This window comes from Scyliorhinus canicula, chromosome 17 (genome assembly GCF_902713615.1).
Source record: "Scyliorhinus canicula chromosome 17, sScyCan1.1, whole genome shotgun sequence".
Lineage (NCBI taxonomy): Eukaryota > Metazoa > Chordata > Chondrichthyes > Carcharhiniformes > Scyliorhinidae > Scyliorhinus > Scyliorhinus canicula.
The window spans coordinates 16,591,292-16,612,447 of record NC_052162.1 but is presented as its reverse complement, the minus strand read 5'-3'; the positions used below and the strand labels follow the sequence as shown (position 1 = coordinate 16,612,447).

The 21,156-nt window shown below is 45.1% G+C and overlaps 2 protein-coding genes across 12 annotated transcripts in view; one reads left to right on the top strand and one right to left on the bottom strand.

Moving 5' to 3' along the window:
- The window catches only part of mtmr1b (myotubularin related protein 1b), a 78,700-nt gene extending 74,042 nt beyond the window's left edge, over positions 1-4,658 (top strand). For all 8 annotated transcript variants that reach the window (XM_038774350.1, XM_038774348.1, XM_038774349.1 and 5 more), the window contains 2 exons: positions 884-1,046; positions 1,118-4,658. In XM_038774350.1, coding sequence (XP_038630278.1) covers positions 884-1,045 — 162 coding nt within the window. In that variant the 3' untranslated portion in view covers position 1,046; positions 1,118-4,658. The remainder of the gene's footprint in view (positions 1-883; positions 1,047-1,117) is intronic.
- Positions 4,659-10,407: 5,749 nt separating this feature from the next.
- Positions 10,408-21,156, bottom strand: part of cd99l2 (CD99 molecule-like 2) — a 185,708-nt gene continuing 174,959 nt past the window's right edge. For 3 of the 4 annotated variants that reach the window (XM_038774346.1, XM_038774343.1, XM_038774345.1), the window contains 4 exons: positions 20,682-20,714; positions 18,358-18,474; positions 15,989-16,045; positions 10,408-10,790 (listed from right to left, as the gene is read on the bottom strand). In XM_038774346.1, coding sequence (XP_038630274.1) covers positions 10,726-10,790; positions 15,989-16,045; positions 18,358-18,474; positions 20,682-20,714 — 272 coding nt within the window. In that variant the 3' untranslated portion in view covers positions 10,408-10,725. Of the gene's footprint in view, positions 10,791-12,208; positions 13,263-15,988; positions 16,046-18,357; positions 18,475-20,681; positions 20,715-21,156 lie in introns of those variants that run through there. The other variant, XM_038774344.1, reaches the window with a different exon arrangement.

The window sequence follows — 21,156 nt, the reverse complement described above, 5'->3', positions numbered from 1 at the left end:
AATTTCTCCTACAGAGTGAGTTGTTTTGACCTGAGTTCATTCCCCGAAGGTGTGGGGGAAGCAGATTCAACGGTAACATTCAATAAGGAAGTGGATGTACACTGGAAGGGGAGAAAAGTGCAGGACTATGAAGAAAAGGTAGGTGAGTGGGACAAGTCTGAAACTCTTTCAAAGTCCTAGCACAAGCAGAGTGGGCCGAATGGCCTCTTTTTGTATGGCCCAATTGTGTGACAACTGGAATAGTGATTGTTTTGATGCTGGGGTTACCAGAGTAGATGTATCACTTTTAAATTACATGCTGTAGCCTTTCTGAAATGATTTAGTATCATTGAGCTCCTTGGGTCAGTGCCACTATAAGCTCCAAATAATAAACATTGCAGCAGCGCATTTTAACTGGAATTGTTTGTGTCTCAGCCTGGTGGTTTGGTGATTCCCTTTTCTGCCATCTCCGTTTCAAATCCTATTTTTCTCAACTGATGTTGGTTCTTGGAAAATTGCAAAATTAAAATAACCTGGTCAGGTTTTACTAATGCATTACCGATTCATTTTTCAAATGAGATGTACAAATGCTTCCACTTGGAATTTTCTCCCTTATTCCTTCAATTTACTACAACTGCCCTCCCTCCCAACCCATTGAAACCCTCGCTGACTTTTTTGGCCGGATGGTTTGTTTGTCTGTACTACTTGCCGTTAATTGCCATCTGCCTCTCCAAAGTCAAAAGTGCCTTGCGACACTTGGTCTGCCGAAACGCAAGATCTTTCTGCTGTTTAATCAGGCATTCAGGAGAAGGTATGAACCAGCAACTGTTGAGCCTCCCGAAGCAGTACCTGGATATGATGGAAATAGTTTGGGTGATGGTCTCATTGTATTTTTCTGTGACAGGTGCCAATCCACCAGAATTGTAAAGAGCTTCTCAGCATCCGGGCTGAGCTTCAGAAGAAAGTGGAGGAGCTTCAGCGCGAGGTCAGCAGTATGGCGGTGTCATCTTCCTCTGAAAGAGCTTCACCCACGCATTCCGTGTCACCTGTACAGACAACTGTGTGAACCCCCCCCCCCCCCCCCCCCCCCCCCCCCCCCCCCCCCCCCGCCCCCCCCCCCCCCCCCCCCCCCCCCCCCCCCCCCCCCCCCCCCCCCACAACCTCCTATTTAGCTGATACTCGGTCATTGAAGTTAGAGCTAGCCAAACTGATGCACGTACTTGAAAGCTGTAAATATGGATTATCTTTTGCGTGTGTGTGCGCATTACCTTGCAGCAAATTTTAGGTTTTGTAAACCTGTGTCCCTGTTATATAACCACTTCACTCTTGACGCTGAGATCTTCAGTGGAAGGGTAAATTTGAATGCCACTTGTATCATGGCCATTAATTAGCTAGGAGGGGCATAGATGGGTCAGCCTGGGCAAGGGACCACAATGCCAAGCTCAACTGATGAGGAAACAGCCGAACATTTCACTCCCCCTCTTCCCCCAGAGCATGCCCAGTGTCGGCCATCATCGACTCGAACCTGGATTGAGAGGCAAGCATCATGCCACAATCCAAATAAGTTTTTTTTGGTAGGGAACTTATTTACGATTTTAATTTCTAATCTGAAATAAAATCTATATGTATTTTTTAAGAGTGCCCATAAATGGATCCATTATTTCCCAACATTAAACAAATACATTGAAATATTTCCTCGAAGCTTCCAAGAAGGAGTTTCTGCAGGCTTGGGAAACCATGCATTCAGGAATGTAAGATTTAGTCTTCAAAAACATGGCAGTACTATTCTCAACCATGAAGTACACACACAAAGTTGGAATGTCGTTAAGGCAGGAACATAGTTCAACAACTTTTTTATTTCAAACTTCATCTTCCTTCTAAGTGTGGGTGTATTTCTCTTGTCAGGAGAAGCGACAAATGCATGGCTTAGATACTGAAGGATTCCAACATCAAGCCATCTGTCCGTTTTTGCCAAGAATGTTATCAATTTATGTGTAGTAATAAAAATTACAGAAATTTTACGAAAACAACATTTGCAAGTATCTTAGGAAGAGCAGATATCATTTGTTTTAAACCAGGAAAGGTCTCTCATTTGTACAAAAGAGGAAAGTGTCCTTTGTACAGATGGAGCACCAGATTAAAAGTATGACAACCTTATGATGTCTTAATTTCAATTACTCGTCAAAGGTTCTATTGGTATGTCCCATTCTACTTATGCAGTGACACAGGATTTAATATGTTTCATTAATTATTTTTATGACTGCTCTGACAAGATTTGTATTTGTTTTCAGGACTTAAAGAAGATTTTTCAATTGTTTTAAATGCTGACCTAAAGCTATGTGTCACTTTCTGATCAAATAGTAACATTAGTTAAACGAGCCAGACAGTTCAACTTCTAGATATGGCTTTATGGACTTAATGCACTTTGTATTTGATGTGAACCTCTGACGTTTGGATTTGGACAAACTTAAATGTTGGATATGAACCTATACTTTGGACTTTTGATGGTGGAGCTGAGCTAATGTATTTTAAGTATCTAAAACTAATCATTTTAATTGCATCTGGACCCAAAGACCTATTGCCGAACACAGCTTGGCATTGGCCCCGTATCTGGGTTGTCCTCAGATTGGCAAATATTGTAAGCATCTGCCGGTCTGGACCAGTGAAGCCTCTTCTATTCCTCATCAATTCCTAGACCACCGAGCGTTAATTTTTACACCTCTGTCGTGGTACGGTGTTTCAACTTTTTCTGCCTTTGTCTTGTGTCAAAGAAAACTAGCAATCCCACTGCCAATGTACATATTTCTGAAGTGGATAAATATGCTTTAAAATATCGCAGATCTTGTGTTAATTTACAAACAGAACAATAATCAATTTTTAAATTGGTTTAATTGTAATTGTTGGGAAGTGAAAATGCATTTAACTTTTGGTGGTGATGTGATCTTATGGTTGGGAATGTTTGTTATCTGTAAATGTAGAAAGTATTTACCTTTGACTGCATTACATTTTAAATAGATCATATATGCTACCAGGCTCCAAACGCCCTCTTGAGCAGATGCAAATTACCTCTGGCACCTTTTGAAGAAGAGCAGGGAAGTTTTCCCAGTGTTCAGGCCAAACTACCCTTCAGCCAGCATCACTAAAACCGATTATCTGGTCACTTGATTCATTGTAGTTTGTGAAGCTTGCTGTATGCAAATCGGCTGCCCCATCTCCTTGCATTGCAACAGTGACTAATCTTCAAAAGTATTTCATTGGCTGCAAAATGCTTTGAGATGTCCTGAGGGTGTGAAAGTTGCTTTATAAATACAAATGTTGTAAATGGTATTCCAAAAAAAATTATACTCTGATTTAAAGAGCAATCAGCTACTTAATTGACATTTTCAGTAATGATATCACACCGTAGAACAGGAGCAAAATCAATCACTGACAAAAAAGGACCAAATAATTTTTAATTAATTTTTTTGTCTGTCCCAACTGTTTTAATTGGTCAGTTAAAGGATGTGTCTGGTGGATTTGTTTGGCTGGTGGTGCCTGGCGCGTGCAGAAAGAGGCAAAGGGAGGACTGGACCACATGAGGCATGTGCAGCTGCCAATGTTTGGTGGTAGTGACAGTGGTGGAGATTGGTGGTGGTGAAGAAGAACAGGGGAAGATGAGAACAGCCCAATGCAAAGTTGCTCTGGCCGGAGAGAGTATTTCTCTGACGGAGGCACGGGATGGAAAGAATGGCACGGGTGGGTGATATGATGGAATTGGTTAAGTGTAGCAAAATAGCAAGGCAGTTCTTTGATACAACTTACTTTTAAAAAGCTACTCTTAAGAATGAAGATGCACTAGACTTGAATCAAAATGTTGTGGATGAACTCAGGAATTGATTCCACGGTGATGATAACAGTTCAACATTGTCCAGCATTTCTGCGCAGTCTAATTCTGATGGGCATGCCACTGCACAAACGTACTTCGACCGAAGGAAGAAGGAGTTATCATGTTGCTCCGAAGCTTGAATTCGAAACAAAGTCTTTGTAACAGAGTAAGATTGGTGGACAGGAAGAAGTTTTCGTTGATGAGAGGTGCTGGTATTATAATAAGGAAAAATTGCTTATTCCAGGAATGATATTGAGCTCATTGGGTGTAAACCTGCTTATTCAACTCATTAAATTAGACTGCAATATCCTATAATGAGCCAGGCAATTGCCACAATTTGTAATTATGTTCCTAGGCCTGTTTTTACACATGGGAATCTTTATATAGCATTTTCCAGAGTGAGAACTTTTGATTCTGTTAAGTCTTTGGTGAAAAACGAGCTAGAAGTCCCATTTTTAAAGAGGTACTGCTGCAATAAAAGGTACGAGTTTGACCGCAAATGTTTTGCTGATTTCTGCTAGTTTGTAATAATGAGTAAGTAGAGGCCCGGTTAATGTACAAGTTTATTTAGTGCTTTCAATCTGGTTACAATTCAATTATTGAGTCAATGAGACAAAGTTACATCAACTGTGGTAGATTTTGTTGTTTAACATGATTTACTAAGTCACATCATTGTATGTCTTGCATGTTCTAACCAAAATTTAAAGATGCCATCATCCATTAGAATCTGGAGCTGGTTTGTTAACATCTTGTCTATACTGCATTTATTGCATTAGCCTGCGGGGGGGAAAAGCATTAAAACCTTGAAAATATTGATGCAGTGTTTCTTTTTTTTCTCTCCCATGTTCATTAAGTAGTTGAGTACCCATTTAATCAAAAATCTTTCTGCAGTCACCATACCCCACATTTCACCTCGCTGCATTTTCTGAAAGTTGCGCCGTTGCATGGCAGAACACATTGTGTGTGTGTTTTCTTTATATAGTCAATCATTTGCTGTTGACCAATTCCACCGTAAACAGCAATAATAAGTGTACGAGGTGGATTATAGCTTCATCTGTGAGGTGACACTGCACAAGCCTCCCAATATTCAACCCTGGCCAGCTTGCTGGATTTAACTTTGCATTGCCGCCAATGTAATTCAGAATCAGTTAACTACAAGAGTGACAAATAATCATAACAGTTTTGACACAGCAGCGGAACCATTGAAACAGCAGTCTAAATATATCGATATAAAAACACCTTGGCACAGAGCATGCACATTTCATTGTAAGGTGCTGTTTTCTTTCCATATTTAAAGTCCACAAAAAGAATAAAGTGTGTTAGGCAAAATTACAAATTAAACTTGAGCCAGGCTCCAGCCTGATCATAGATTTTTCTTTTCATTGTATTTGACTTTCCCCAGCTCTCGTACTGTCTAATTTTAACCTTTTGATCAAAGAACTCAATGTGTGTGTTTGCTGTTACGTACTGCTGCACTGGTGATGCTTTTGAAAATACCCCAATGTTTGGCTGTGGAGGCCAAGGTACTGAGAGATAGATAGGTTCTTGATTAAGGGGATCAGGGGTTATGGGGAGAAGCAAGAGAATGGGGATGAGAAACATACCAGCCATGATCGAATGGCGGAGCAGACCCGAGGGGCCGAATGGCCTAATTCTGCTCCTATATCTTATGGTCCTATGGTCTAATACCAGAGTCATCTGTGAAGTTTGGATTTGTGTTTATTAGGGGTTTCAGTGTGCTTGGGACTTGTATTCTGTCCACAACATCAACTTGCATTTATATGGTTCCTTTAACATAATAAAATGCCTCAAGACACTTCACAAGAGTGTTATTATCCAAACCATGAAGGTAAGTTTTAAGAAGTGTCTTACGAGAAGGACACAGAGAGATGGTGAGGCCTAGGGAGTGAATTCTAGAGATTAGGGTCTAGTCAGCTGAAGGCATAGCTGCCCATGGTGGAGCTATGAGAATCCGAGGCTAAAATTGGAGGAGTAAACAGATTGAGGAGGGTGAAGCATGTTTAAGGACTCTGTTACACTGTCAAATGTCATTGTGGCCTCGCCCTTGGCCACAACCTAAAGACTGCACCCCAAAATCGGGCTTATTTTCCTGCTGTCAAATTGTACCTAAGTATTCTCCCCGTCTCATTTGATCTCACACATATTCAAAATGGGCATCAATCTTTGCAAACAATCTGGTCTTAGGCCCCAAGGAAACACACGCAAGTAGATATTTGAAAACTGCAGTACACAATCCAATTCAAAGGATATTGTTAGAAAAATTCCCAAATCTATTCCTGGGGTCGAGGTAAATAAAACACTTGAAAGTGTGACCTGTCCATGTGAAATGTAAGTCATGCAATGGGCTGTAGCATTTTTCCTGGAACTGTCTCATGTCTGAATCGCTTATCAGCAAACTAAAGGTGCGAACATGTATTAAATAGGCATAATAAATATGTAACTAATATATACAAATTATGCAAATTTGCCCTCAACTACCTATTACATTTTAAGATTCATTATAATCTGCCTAGTAACATTTGGCTATACAGAACATTCATTCAGAAACACACTGATTAGTCACCCTCACTCGTTCTGTTGTGGGGTGGGGACAGGAAAAGGTGATGGTTAATATCAGAGCAGCTCCACGATACGTATCCTTTTCTGGGAGGACAGACCCAGCAGCAACAATTTACTCATCCGGCCACTGGAGTAGCCTGTTAGAGCAATTTAAATGGGGAAGCTTCCCCCTCCCAAGTGTGGATTTGAACCTAGGTGGCTTGATAGCAGGATATCCGAATTACGAACCATCTGAGATCATTTTGGCCTGAATCGGACAGGAGCGTCCAAAACGCACTCAGAATTGCATTGATTTAAAAAAAATTTTAAATCACTTGCATCCACTGCATTTTCCTGATCACTTTGGCAGTTTCTCAGTGGCTTTGGCTAACTTTTTGAGACCCCTCACATCCTAATCGTACATTCAGCCCTACATTTGTGAAGTGGGGACACTGCAATTGGTTCTCGGTAAGGGGGGTGTTTAAAATCGAGAGGCTTCTCACTCCTGACAATTAGAAAAAGTTATAATTTTATTCCTTTCTCAGAGTTACAAAGCCAGAGTGGACAGAGCAAGTCCCCTAATCCATCTCGAACAAAAACAAAAAAATCTGGACCATCTCAACAGGTCTGACAGCATCTGTGGGTGAGAAGGGAGCTCACGTTTAGAGTCTGGAAGATGACTCTGTCAAAGCTCATCCAGACTTAAAATGTTAACACCCTTCTCTCTACACAGCTGCTGTCGGACATGCTCAGGTTATCCAGCATTTTCTGTTTCAGATTCCAGCAGCCGCAGTCATTTGCTTTTATTCCCTAATCCATCTCTTCACTTGCTCCAAAAAACAATTCAAATTGAATCCAATTCATGGCACCACAGACAAAGGGCATCCAGAGCCAAGTTGACAATAACGGGTTACCCTGGGGCCGGGCCAGAGATTCCCCGCGACCAGCGTGAATCGCGCCGTGCTGCCCCGACGGCGGCACGCGATTTGGAGAATTGGCGCGGCGCTGGTCGGGGGGCCACTCTACGCGGCCGACCCACCGATTCTCGGCCTGGGATGGGCCGAGCGGCCGTCGTAAAAACGCAGAGTCCGTCGGCGCTGTCCACACCTCTTCGCTGGCGGGACCTCGATGTGGAAGGGTCAGGGGCAGCATCTGGGGGAGGGGGGGGTTTGAATCGGGGTTCTGACCCGGGGGGGGGGGCCTCCGATGTGGCTTGGCCCGCAATTGGGACCCAACGATTGGTGGGGGCCTCCTTCTGCAACGGCCCCTGTAGTCATGCGCCATGTTGTGGGCGCATTGAAGGAATCCACTGCGCATGCGCGGCGACCAGTTCGCTCCGGGATCAGCAGCTGGAGCAACGTGAACCGCTCCAGTGCCGTGCTTGCCCCTTTTGCGAACCAGAATCAGTTGTTGGGTCGGCCCGTTTACGACGGCGTGGACACTGTGCCGTGGGATTAGAGAATCCCGCCCCTGATTTTGCACTTGACCCTGCCCTTGATCTTAGCTAACAGGAATTATCCAGTGATGCCTGCGTCTGCAAATACTGTGTGAGACGAGTGTTTGGTTTCAGCTGCTTAACTAGTCTCCCTCCACACACTGTAAGGCGTAATTACTACTGAGGTGAGGTATTAGATATTACACAGAAAATTAAATTGCAGCAAGGAAGGATTAGGTTGGATCAGGGAAACCCATCTTTAAAGATTCTGCATGTTTACATTGCCAGTGAAGTGTTTGGGACACACACAAACTGTGAAAAGGTGCAATATAAATACAAAGTTTTTTCCACTGCACTGCCGACCGTCTTTAACTGGAATTTTATTGTTGGCCCCTCAAAGTTTTATCCGCCAACTTCACATTTAACAATCCACAAATCAGCCACCAGTTTGGGTGCAACCCATCATTTATTCCCAGTGGGCCAAGCTTGACGCTGAATGGGAAAGTGGGAGATGGAAAGCCATTGTTAAGAATTAAATAAATGTCATTTTAACTGAGGCATTATTATGTTCATTGAAGTCATGGCCCCTTTTAAAATAAATCACATGGTACCTTGTATAAAATTGGCATCATAGGATCAAGTCAAAAGCCGATATTCCACACAGTATTCTCCAGGCACTATTTAAACATGGCAAACAGATGGAAAATAATTGTTGAAGTATTACTCTATTTGAAACTATGTTGTATCTTGAGGAGTTTGTCCACACTGAAATACATCTATCTGCAGTGAGCTGAGTGAAGGAGCTGAGCGTTTACAGATGGTACACTAACATCATTCCTGTAACTTGTTGCTCGTTGCTGGTCATGAGCGAGCAACAAGCCTATCACAATCCGTGCAATCGGTAAGTACTCACATTCCACTGTTCCCGTTGGAATATCTGAAGCAGATGTTGTCCAAGTGACAGCTGGAAAAGTTCTTTGCTTTAAGCAGTGGCGAGTATGGAGAACATGCCAGCTTACATTGCCTAATTTTACCGAAAGGCCCCCTTTGAAACACCCAAGAGATGAATTTTATCTGAGGGTAATCACTCTTTAAAACTTGAGTTCCAATTTTCAAGGTGCAAGGCCCCATTTTAAGGTGCAAGCCTTGCGTGGCTTGGGGGGGGGGGGGGGGGGGGGGGGTAGCCTTAGCTTTGGAGCACAGCTGTGAAGTTCCAGCAGCCAGCCTGGCCTATCCCTGCTACCTGCTCTATATTGGGATATCAGGTAATCGCTTAGAAATGGCTGAGGTCATAGTGTAGTTGGAACTCACTTGTACATCTGTGACTGGCTGTTTCTCTACATTTATGAAGTTAGCCCTGGGCATTGTTTAAAAGACATGCGAGATGTGCTTAAGTATCACGACTGCTGCAACAGGAAGCATGTTTTTAAAAATTCACGCATGGGATGTGGGCACCTGGCTTAGCTAGCATCTATTGCCCATCCCTTATTGCCCCTTGAATTGAATGGCTTGCTGGACTGTTTAAGACGGCATTTAAGAGTGAAGCACATTGCTGTGGTCCTGGAGTCATATGTAGGCCAGACCGGGTAAGGACGACAGATTTCCCTCCAGACAGGACGTTAGTGCAGCACCTAATCGTTTTTTTAATACTGGTTGCTCTGTCTCTAACAATACACAAGGGGCACAGACTAGCAACCACACGGCTTTATACATGATAAACACTTTATGCTGGTACTGTGTGCAGTGATTTGTGGCCTTTGCTTGTGAAGGTTGATTGATACTCCAAAGCTCATGCAGCAGGCACTGATCAAGGCAAGGTGTTCAACCAGTACAGGAGAGTTCTGGGGTTGAATACCGCTTGCAATCGTTTAAAAAAAAATATGTACACTAGCCCATTGCATTCATGCACTGACCTCTTCTAAAGGTGCACATCCCCAATTGTGTAAAATTTGAAGCAATAATGCAAGCAGATGTTATTTACTGCTGAGCAAATGACCAGGCAAGATTGCTGTTGTCTGATGCTGACACAATTTAGCGTGCAATCTTTTCTCCAGTTTTCAAACCCAACCCCCCCCCCCCCCCCCCCTCTTTTTTAAATCAAGTTCAGAGTCCAGTGGACGGCGTGGCTTAATCTGAATGTCTGAGAAGATGGCAAGATTCAAATCTGAAAGCGGGAATAATTCCAGAGCCCCAATCACTAGCTTAAGAAATTTCAGACCCCTGCAGATGAAATGAAAATCACTTATTGTCACGAGTAGGCTTCAAATGAAGTTACTGTGAAAAGCCCCTAGTCGCCACATTCCGGCACCTGTTTGGGGCGGTTGTTACGGGAATTGAACCCGTGCTGCTGGCCTACCTTGGTCTGCTTTCAAAGCCAGCGATTTAGCCCTGTGCTAAACCAGCCCAGTGCTTTCTCCAGAACCTTTAGTATCCGCTGCATGGAGAAGGGGTGTTTTTTTCTCACTTATAGATATTGAACTATATGATGTGTTTTTTAAAAATGTACGTACATGCCCCCCCCCCCCCCCCCCCCAACCCACCCTCCACCACCACTAACCATTCAACTTCATTTTTTTCTTAAAGAACCATAACAAAATCGCTAAACTACATGCTTAGTCCAAGCAGTGATTCTGGTGAACTGCTCATATCCAAGCCAAATACTTTCACTTTGTCCTTTACTTTTATTATGCAGGACCTATAGACCAACACTGAACCAGTCGTACTGTACCTACTCTTACCACTGCACCATACCTAGTCGAACACATTTAAAGAGCCAATCAAAGATTCGAAGGAATCACTTTCCATTTCTTTAAAATAAAATTAAAAGCCATTTGAAGCAGGAGTTGGTGTCAAGGCAAAGGCTGTGTTTGGCAGTATTCATTCCCATCTAGATCTGATTGGCGATGTCTGCAGGGGGTTTCTCTGACTGTGTCTGTAGGAGGCTCTGTTCAGCTGCGCGATAGATATCAGGAAGAAAACACAGACACACATATCATTTCAAAGTGGACGAGCAGGCAGTGCACATCACCCAGGCCACCGACAGCCCAGAAATAACAAAGAAAAGTCGGAAGGCTCCCCTCCACAGAGCCCAACGGTCCATTCACGCAGCATCTGTGACGGATACAAAGCAGCAAAGCCTCTGTCACTTTGTTCAGTCCCCCAGCCCACTGTGTGAGTAGCTGCTGACGTTCTCTTTATAGTGGCTCACAGTGTGATTGTGCCAGTCACAGCAATCTCGGCAAGCAACACTGCAACAGATCGCTCAGGGCAGAGAATGTTACCTGGAACTTTAACTTGTGCCATTTAAGTTCCTCTGCTAACGGGTCGGCCTCGTTGCGGACTGACTCTCAATTCAGATGTGCGTTTGCTGATTCATGTCCAATCACATCCTCGCTTGAAATTACAAAACATTTTTTTTTAGATCTTTCCTGCTAATGAAATCTATTATGACACTGAAAGCAAATATACACCCCGTTGTGATATGCAACCATATTTTCCTTGTGGTAGTCAAGGAACAAAGAACAATACAGCACAGGAACAGGCCCTTCGGCCCTCCAAGCCTGTACCGGTCATGATACCACCCTTGGCCAAAACCCTCAGCACGTCCTAGTGCCAGATCCCTTATGTGTGTCATGTGTGAATTCTTAGATTACAGGAGGATTTAGACGGGCTGGTCGGACGGGCTGATCAGTGGCAAATTTAATTCAATCTGGATAAGCGTGAGGTGATGCACTTGGGCAGGACAAACAAGGCAAGGGAATACATGAAGGGTGGCAGCACCCTGGGAAACACTGAAGATCGGAACAACCTTTGTGTGCATGTACACTGGTCCCATCAGGTAGCAGGGCAGGTGGATAGAGTGGTTAAGAAGGGACATGGTATCTTTGCCTTTATTAGCTGGGCCATCGAGTTTAAGTGCTGGGAGGTTATGCTGGAACTGTATAAAACATTGGTTAGGCGCCAGCTAAGAGTATTGTGTGCAGTTCTGGAACCCACATTGTAGGAGGGATGTGATCATATAAAGGGTGCAGAGAAGATTTACCAGGATGCTGCCTTGCGCTGGACATTTTTAGTTATGAAAAGAGAGATTGGATAGACTGGGGTTGTTTTCCTTGGAACAGAGGAGATTGAGGGGGGGGGGCATGACTGAGAGGTATAGATAGAGAAGACAGGAAGAAACCTTTCCCTTTGGTGCAGGGATCAATGACCAGGGGGCATAGATTTAAGGTATGGGGCAGGAGGTTTAGAGGGATGGGAGTAAAAACGTTTTCACCCACAGGGTGGTGAGAGTCTGGAACTTGCTGCCTGAAAGGGTGGTGGAGACACCGACCCCCATAACATTTAAGAAGTATTTAGATGTGCATTTGCGATGCCAAGGCAGACACGGCTATGGGCCAAGTGCTGGATAATGGGATTAGAACAGTTAGGTGGTTGTTTTTGACACGATGGGCTGATGGGCCTTTTCTGTGCGGCAAACCTGTATGACTCTATGAATTCCTTGCTCCCCCACCAGATTTTGACATTGATTTTCCTTCAGTGCCACCCAAGTAATGAGTGTATTTCTTTGTTGTGCCAAACTTCTGCCCCCTCATTTATACAGTCTCTATCCACCCACTCAGCTTCAAAGTTACCGGGCAGCGCCTAGATAAAACAGTAGTGTAGACAGCCAGGCCATATATCACATTGACATGCCAACATTCACCCAGGGCTCAGCTGTGACTGCTAGTTATGGGAAACCTTGTCTCATGAACTCTTAGCCCTACTGTCTTGACTAAACCCTGTACATTTTACAGCAGAATCTTACTCCTACTGTTTTCTGTGGAGGTGCATCCCAACATTATCGAGAACACTATCGCACCCCAATTTCTTTAAGCCAACTGGATTTGAGAAGTTCTGGTCATTTCTCTTTGTTGAATAAATGACTATGGTTGTGGGAAAGGAGTACTTAGCTTCAAGGAAAAGGACAAGGAAGAGACACGTGGGGAAATGAAGAATAACTGTCCGGGATACACGCAAAGCCGGACTTCTTTATAATGAAACCGCGTCACAGTCAGTACTGGACTGGCTGCAGCAGGATTTCCCTCTCTGTCAGACCTGGCAGAACGTGACACGAGAGAGTAAGGGGAGCCAATGGGAAAAACTGTACCAAATCAACACTTACAGAGTCACGACGGGGAGGTTAATGGAGGAAGCCTCGTGGTACCCGTTACAAAGAATTGCACAACAAAGTCAAGCCAACCGAAACCCGACTGGAAAGGAACAAAGGAAAGCGGAAAATATTGATGATCGTGAGCTTGAAAACAAAAAGGAACGTGGACATGCAAAGAAGATTCCAGGGCCTGAAGGTGACCAGAGGGTTAGGGAAACTTCCGACAAACATGGAGAGACTCTTCGTTGGCTGAATGAGCAGCGTTCAGATGATCCCTGTAAGCAGGCAGTAATTTCATTATAATAGTTGTATTATCCATCTAGTTACATGTTAAATGAAGTGGGAGATTGGGGGTGGGATTCTCCGCCCCGCCGCGCCACATTTCTGCCCCGACCGGCCGGCAGGATTCTCCATTATGCCAGCCGGTCAATGGGGTTTCCCGTTCCCATGGGATGTGGGCGTCGCTGGCTGGGCCAGCAGCTTTGTTGCCCATCTCTAACAGCCCTTGAACTGAGTGGTTTGCTGGGCCAATTCCGAGTGCATTTCAGAATCAATCACATTGCTGTGCATATGGTGTCACACGTAGGCCAGACCAGGTAAGGACGACAGATTTCCTTCCCTAAAGGGCATTAGTGAACCAGATGGGTTTTTACGACAACGGTTTCATTGTCATCACGAGACTTTTAATTCAGATTTTTATCGAATTTAAACTTCACCATCGGCCCTGGTGGGAATCGAACCCAGAGAATTACTCTGGGTCTCTGTATCACTAATCCAGTGACAATACCATACGCCACTGCTTCTTGTGTGTAGTAGTCTCCATCGGTTTGATGTAAATTAAACTGACACGGGACACATTTTAAACCTGTTGCCCTTTTAAAATTCTTATCAAATTCATTTGAAATGCCAGTTTTGATGTATCACTGTCAAGCTTTTGCCATTACCTCTTGAAATGGGGGAGAGGCACTTCTCCTGATTTCTCCTGGTCAATGAAAGGAAGGAGTAGAATGGGCAACGTGTTTCCATGCCCATGCAGGCTTAGATATCACTCTTGGTTAAAATAGCAAATGTTTTGGTGTGGTAGTCTTCTAGTTTTATTATTTATTTGTCTGCGGGATATGGACTTCGCTGGACGAGCCAGCATTTATTGTCCATCCCTAATTGCCCTTGAGGATGTGATGGCGAGCCACCTTCTGGTATGGCTGCAGTCCATGTGTTGTAGGTACACCCAAAGTACTGTTAGGGAGGGAGTACCAGCATTTTGACCCAGCGACAGTGAAGGAACGGCCAATATATTTTCAAGTGAGGATGGTGAGTAACTTGGAGGGGAACCTCCAGGTGGTGGTATTCCCATGTGTCTGCTGCCTTTGTACTTCTAGATGGGTTGCAGGTTTGGAAGCTGCTACCGAAAGAGCCTTGGTGAATTTGTGCAGTGCAGGGCGGAACGGTAGCACAGTGGCTAGCCCTGCTGCTTCACAGCACAGGGACCCGGGTTTGATTCCCGGCTTGGGTCACTGTCTGTGCGGAGTCTGCGCGTTCTCCCCGTGTCTGCGTGGGTTTCCTCCGGGTGTTCCGGTTTCCTCCCACAAGTCCCGAAAGACGTGCTGTGAGGTAATTTGGACATTCGGAATTCTCCCTCTGTATACCCGACCAGGCGCCGGAATGTGGCGACTTGGGTCTTTTCACAGTAACTTCATTGCAGTGCTAATGTAAGCCTACTTGTGACATTAATAAACATTATTATTATCTTGTACATGGTGCGCACTGTTGCCACCACATTTAGACGGTGTGAATGTTTAAGCTGATGGATGAGATGCCAATCAAAGAGGCTGTTTTGTCCTGGATGGTGCTGAGCTTGAGTGTGGTTGGAGCTGCACTCATCCAGGCAAGTGGAGAGTATTCCATTACACTCCTGATTTGTGCCTCGTCGAAGGTGGACAGGCTTTGGGAATCAGGAGGTGAGTTACATCGCAAAGAATTTCCAGACTCTGCTCTTGTAGCCACAGTATCTAAATAGCTCTCCGTCCAAGTTCAGCTTCTGGTCAATGGTAAACCCTAGGATTTTGATGGCAATGCTGTTGAATGTCAAAGGGAGATGATTAGATCCTCACTTGTTGGAGATGGCCAGTACCTACCACTTGCGTGATGTGAATGCTACTGCTTTGATGTTGGTGTTAATGTAAAGGATAGAGAAAATTAACTGTTCATTTGCCAAATCAGCAGCAGCAATTTAACTGGTGTTTTCCCAGCACGGAAGATGGCATTGTGCCCACCATTGCATGGGATGCTGCCCTAGTGCGTTGAGTCACAGTGTGAGAAGGTGGCCATTCAGCAAACCTGGTGAGATTCCAATCATGGCTGAGGGGAGGTGCAGAGTGAAGATCTGGCTCTTCCCCCAATGAGGGGAGTGTGGTGATATGATTTGCATAGCTGTCTGCCATTGGTGCAGAACACCGGCTTACCATTGGCCCTGGTCGGTCATGTGCCTCTCGACCGATTGGTTGAGACCAGCCATGTGACAGCTCTCCGATTGGTTGAGAGGCTGAGTTAACCACGCCTCCTTACCGAGGTATAAATAGTCGAAGCGCCCGGCAGGCGTCCATTTTATTGTAGACAACCGCAGGGCTAAGTTCTAGCTTATTAAAGCCTAACTTTTGTACAGCAACTCGTCTCTCGTGCAATTGATGGCTCATCAGGGAGAGATAAAAAACATTCAAATTAATTAATCGTTCAGGAGTGACCTTAAGCAGGATAAGGGGCAAAGGTCCCTGAGAACATATGTGTGAGATGGGAGATGATGCGGAGAACCAAGAGAAACAACAATTGAAACTGGAACCAAAATTAAATCAACAATTTTTTAAGAGATACCCACCATCTGTGAGTAAACAGGATATTTATTCAAAAAGGTTTTTTAAAAAAATGAAAAAATAAAATTGTTTTATGAGTTAAAGACATTTATAAATAAATAAATTTACGGAGATGGGAAGAGATAGACACTTACCTTGAGGCGCAGTCATTGCTCCTGCTTCAGCATTTGCTCCTTTTACATTCATGCTCTCTGTAGATTTAAAGGTGCACAAGAAACAAATATGACAGTTTCTGAATTCAGTCATTCCAATGCACTCGGAGCAGCTTCAGACATAATGAAGTCAGCACTAAAGTGAATTATCAAACTTCCACCCCGGTGAGCAAACCTATCAAAGTCTGATCCATTCCCCTCACGCGGTTAAAAAAAATTGATAAAAATTATACTGATCATAGTGGGGTCTGGCAGCTTTCCAGTACAAAGCCAGTTTGCACGTGCGTGTGTGTCTGTAACGGAACCCGAGTTGCTGTAAATAACCTACGTGGGCTGGAGTTAACGATGAACATCCTTGTCATATCGTACAGACGGAAGCAAATTTGGGTGCATTGGCCTTTAAGCGGTGGAGTGGATCCTATTTACACTATGTCGAGAATTCCAGTGGCAACACATAAACAAACAAGACTGCCTCTTGTGTAGGTGCTCAAATCATAACTGCAACTTTTGTTTATTGCCAAGAGTCTTCCCCTTAGAGCTGGAGATAACCCGTGCACAGCACCCATGCAGGCTGAGCACTGACCTCGCCTGTGGTCAGGAACGCGTAACAGTGGCCAAGTAAATGAAGCAGCCTGGGGAGTACCAGCTACTGAGACTGTGTTCAGCTCAGACATGAGTGACCTTAACATGCTTCAGGGTGGGAACGTTGGGACGCATTCTTGAAGGTTTCGAGGCAGGACGCCCTACCACCAACCATACCCAAATAGCCTTTACCCACCATGCCTAATATTTCTGAAGCTCAAAACAAAAATCAAAGCTGTTTCTCCAAAGATCATTCTCCAGCTTTTTCCCACAACAGTGTACAGGAGATTAATATTGGGAGGCTCCTGCAGAAGTTGCCATCCCTATCCGTGATGCTGTTGAGAATCCTGCTGCAGTTGCAGCATCAGTGAAGTGAGGTTTGAATGATAGCACATTGAAGGATGGGGTCATTAGCACCCTTCCAGCTCCGTTAGATGATGGATGTATCTTGGGTTTATTGCTCTTGTCATCCTTATCACAAGTACATCAAAATGGGCTCGGCTGGACTGGCTGGAGAGTTACAATGGCTTACTACGCCTCTAGTTTGAAGGATTTGGTAGGATAATGGTTAAAACACGGGACCAGCAAGCTCGAGAACTGTTAGTTCAAATCTCACCATGCCAAGTGGTAAGACTTGCCATGCCATGCCAATTTGAATTTAAAAAATCTGGACTCGCACCATCAGGGAAAACAAACTCAGAGGTTGTTCTTTAAAGATAACTAAAGCTCTTCAAGAGTAAAGTAGCCCTGGTCCCAGGTGACCATAGGCTGTTTTCCTCTTTGAGCAGGAGAGCTGACTGGTGCTGATTTAACCTGTGGGTCACCACACCTGGAGCGAAGGGCACGGTTGAGAAGACGGGGCCTTCATGAATAACCTCAGCCAGTGCAGGAATTGAACCCACGCTGCTGGCCTTGCTCTGCATCACGGACCAGCAGTCCAACCAAGTGAGCTAAGCCAGCCTCCATTTTTACAAGAGTGCATGCCTCATATACTGACATGAAACTGTAGCCCTACCCTATCGACTCAATGCCCAATGAGGTATACCAACGAGAGGCAATAAATAAGCAGGTTTGGTCCACAGAACTATATATATATTATGTATACAACGGAGTACAGTCAGAATAAATTCTTGCATAAGTTTGTGATTTCCTGTGTCACGGAGGTAAAAAAACAAGGAGCTTTGCGTCATTATTAATTTGGCAGGGCAGCACGGTGGCGCAGTGGGTTAGCCCTGCTGCCTCGCGGCGCCGAGGTCCCAGGTTCGATCCCGGCCTTGGGTCACTGTCCGTGTGGAGTTTGCACATTCTCCCCGTGTTTGCGTGGGCTTCGCCCCCACAACCCAAAGATGTGCAGGGTAGGTGGATTGGTCACGCTAAATTGCCCCTTAATCAGAAAAAATGAATTGGGTACGCTAAATTTATTTAAAAAGATTTGCCTTTGGCAAGCTAGTTGCCACGCCAGTTGTAGCCAGCAGGTGGCAGCGGGAGTTGAACCAGGGTCACATCAGTTCCATCAGGAATTCAGGAGAAGCTTCTTTCGGCAGAGTGGTGGGGCTGTGAAGGTTGCTGTCACATGGAGTGGGTTGTGGTGAATAGCGTAGCAAGAGAAAGCTGGAGATGTGCAGAAGGGAGGAAGGAATAGGGTTTCGGTGAAGTGAGAGGAGGTCCATGCGGTGTGTAAACACTGGCGCAGGCCAGTGGAGCTTTCTGGCCCGTTTCTGTGGTATAAATTCTGTGGGATTTTACGTAACACTTTGGGTGCACTGTACCTTGTATCTTAAAACATAACTGCTTCTTCTGGTAGGCAATGTAACTGGACACAACACCCAATAAAGTTGCAGCTACAGCACTCGCGATCCCAGCTATCGTTGTTTCAGGCATACCCACTGGTAGAGAAAGGGAAATAGTGAATGACAGGTAATCCCCTCAACTCGATGTTAGCTACCAGTTATTACTCAACCTTAATTCAACACATTTTCTATACTGAAAACAGTGGCTGCGTGTTGTTGCGAGGAGCTGACACCGTGCTCCTTCATACACTGCCGCTGGGTCACAACCCTGATAATAATAATCGTCGTTAGTGTCACAAGTAGGCTTACATTAACAGTGCGGTGAAAGTTACTGTGAAAATCCCCTCGTCTCCACACTCAGGCACCTGTCCGGCGACACGGAATAGCAGCACTGTGGCAGCACCTCCGCTGCATGGACTGCACTGGTTCGAGAGCCAGCCCTGAGCCTTCAATTGTGGGGCATTTTAATTCTCCATCCACTCTCACTCTGACCCCCCCCCCCCCCCCCCCCCCCCCCCCCCCCCACCCCCCTTGCTTGGCCATCTATACTGGACTCACCACCGGTTAATAATTTCACACCATAATCTCTTTCAGCAGTTGTGGATACTGCTTTCCCCATTTACACCTCCTCTAGACCCATCGTTTCATTCTTTACCTGTCCCAGCACCATCACGCCTTTTGCGTTGCCCCCCCCCACCGCCCCCTTGCTCCTGCAGATGCTTAAAGCCTGTTAAATCTCTAACCGTCTCCAGTTCTGATGAAAAGGTCAGCGGCCTTGAAACATGAACTCGGCGTCACTCTCCGCTGCCAGTTCTACTGAGTATTCGCTACATCATTTATTGTTTTTTGTTTTACAAACCCTATCCGTCCCATCCTTGCCAGCATGGCTACCAGGGTGCTGAAAGCCTGTTTGCCGACATCCAGCGATGGATGAGCAAGATGTAATATCAGCAAGAACAGGGTCACCCTGACTGGGTCCCGTGTTAAATCATGTGCAGCAGCACTTTGGTCTCTCGAGCTCACGTTTCAGCCCGAACCTCAGCTGCCACCAACTCTGACAATTCTTCTTTCAGCAATATCACCGGCCTGCTAGTATCTCGCTCCCACGAGCACCAAAGCGCTTATCCGCGTCGTGGCTTCCTCCTTGACTCCATTACTCTGACCTCACTCTGGGCCAATTACCCAGTTTTAACCTTCAAAAACTGCAGCACACCTGCCGGAATGTCAATGTGCAGCAGCATGGCAAATCCTACTCTTCCGTTGACCTGGTCAATGCATCTTGTCAATTCCCATGCCCCCATGCGCCCGTGCATTGAATTGAAAATCCATGTTACAACCCAATCACTCCCTACCTCTGCAACTTCCAACTCAACATTCTAGTGCATGCCCTCTTGACTTTACATGCCCCTCCACTCCCTTTAGTCACAGGACTGCAAACCACCTCAGTCCCACACCCAAACACATCCCCAACCCTCCCACTGTTCCACTTCCTGTCTTCAATTACCCCTCAAAGCCTACCTCGCTGGCTACACTTTCAGTCATTCCCTAATATTGCCCCATCCGTATCCACTTGAAGCATTTTGGCATGTTTTATTAAAGAAACAATAAAAATTATTTGATAATTATTACTGTGGGAGAGTTATAATACCGATATCTTTCTCTGAGAATTTATTTAGTCTACACTTTTCCTGAAATATCTTTTCCCAATTGTGGCAGCTGGAAGCAACTAGCTGCCTTTTCAGGGGCAGAATCACTCAGGGTCTAAGACAAGTGCTTCTCTGACTATAAAAATCGAACGCCTGAATACCACCTTCAAGCCTTAGGCCCCAGGCCTCACTGCTGTTTGGCAGTGAAGCCAGGCCAATACCAGCACAGACCAGGATTCCAACACGGGTGTCAAAGTGTCTAACATTAGGTCCACCTCAACACTGAAAATTTCAAAATCGGGAGTAATAGATTTTTGTTGGGCAACAAAATGAAGGGTAAAGGAGCCATGGCGGGCAGGTGGAGTTGAGATACAAGTTAGCCACAATCTTGAAAGACTGAATGGCCTCCTCCTTGTTCTTATTTTCCTAAATCTACCAGAACACGGCAAGCCCACTTGTCCACTTGTCAGAACAAAAGATGTGACCATCTCAAACTTCCACCACTGGCTTGCCATTACTTCCTTTTGATAAAAGATTTGACTGCTCCCAGTAGTCACCGCGAGAGGCTTCTCAGTGTTCCATGGGGCAGAGCGCACACTTTCCAGCAGCCACCTTACCCCCTGATGCATCAGGTTATGATAAATTAGGAACACTTACCCTGATCCTGGTCATCGGAAGGTATGTTGTCACCTGGAAAACAAGGCAAGAAGGTTATTTGGTGCCTCACCACAAAGACCATAAAAAGGGGCCAGGGACAGTGGTAGGGAACTTGGGAAGGGGATTGCAAACTTGACCGTCCATTACAGATCATTTTGTCGGATAATAAAGACCGCGATTGACCCTTTTTAAGAACGTGCTATTGCAGAGGAGACAGAAGCGGAGATTTGCATTTATGTAGCAGCTATCACAACCTGAGAACGCGTCAAAGTGCGTCAGCCACTGAAGTACTTTTGGAGTGCAGTCGTGGTTGGAACAGAAACGCGAAGATTGACGGAACAGAAGGTGTTCAATCAGCCCATCATACCTATACCACCTGGGAAAGAGCTATCAAATCTAAAGGGGAGATGGTGGCAGAGTGGCCATATCCCTGGATTAGTGTCCAGGAGGACCAGGTGATGCTCTGGGAACAAGG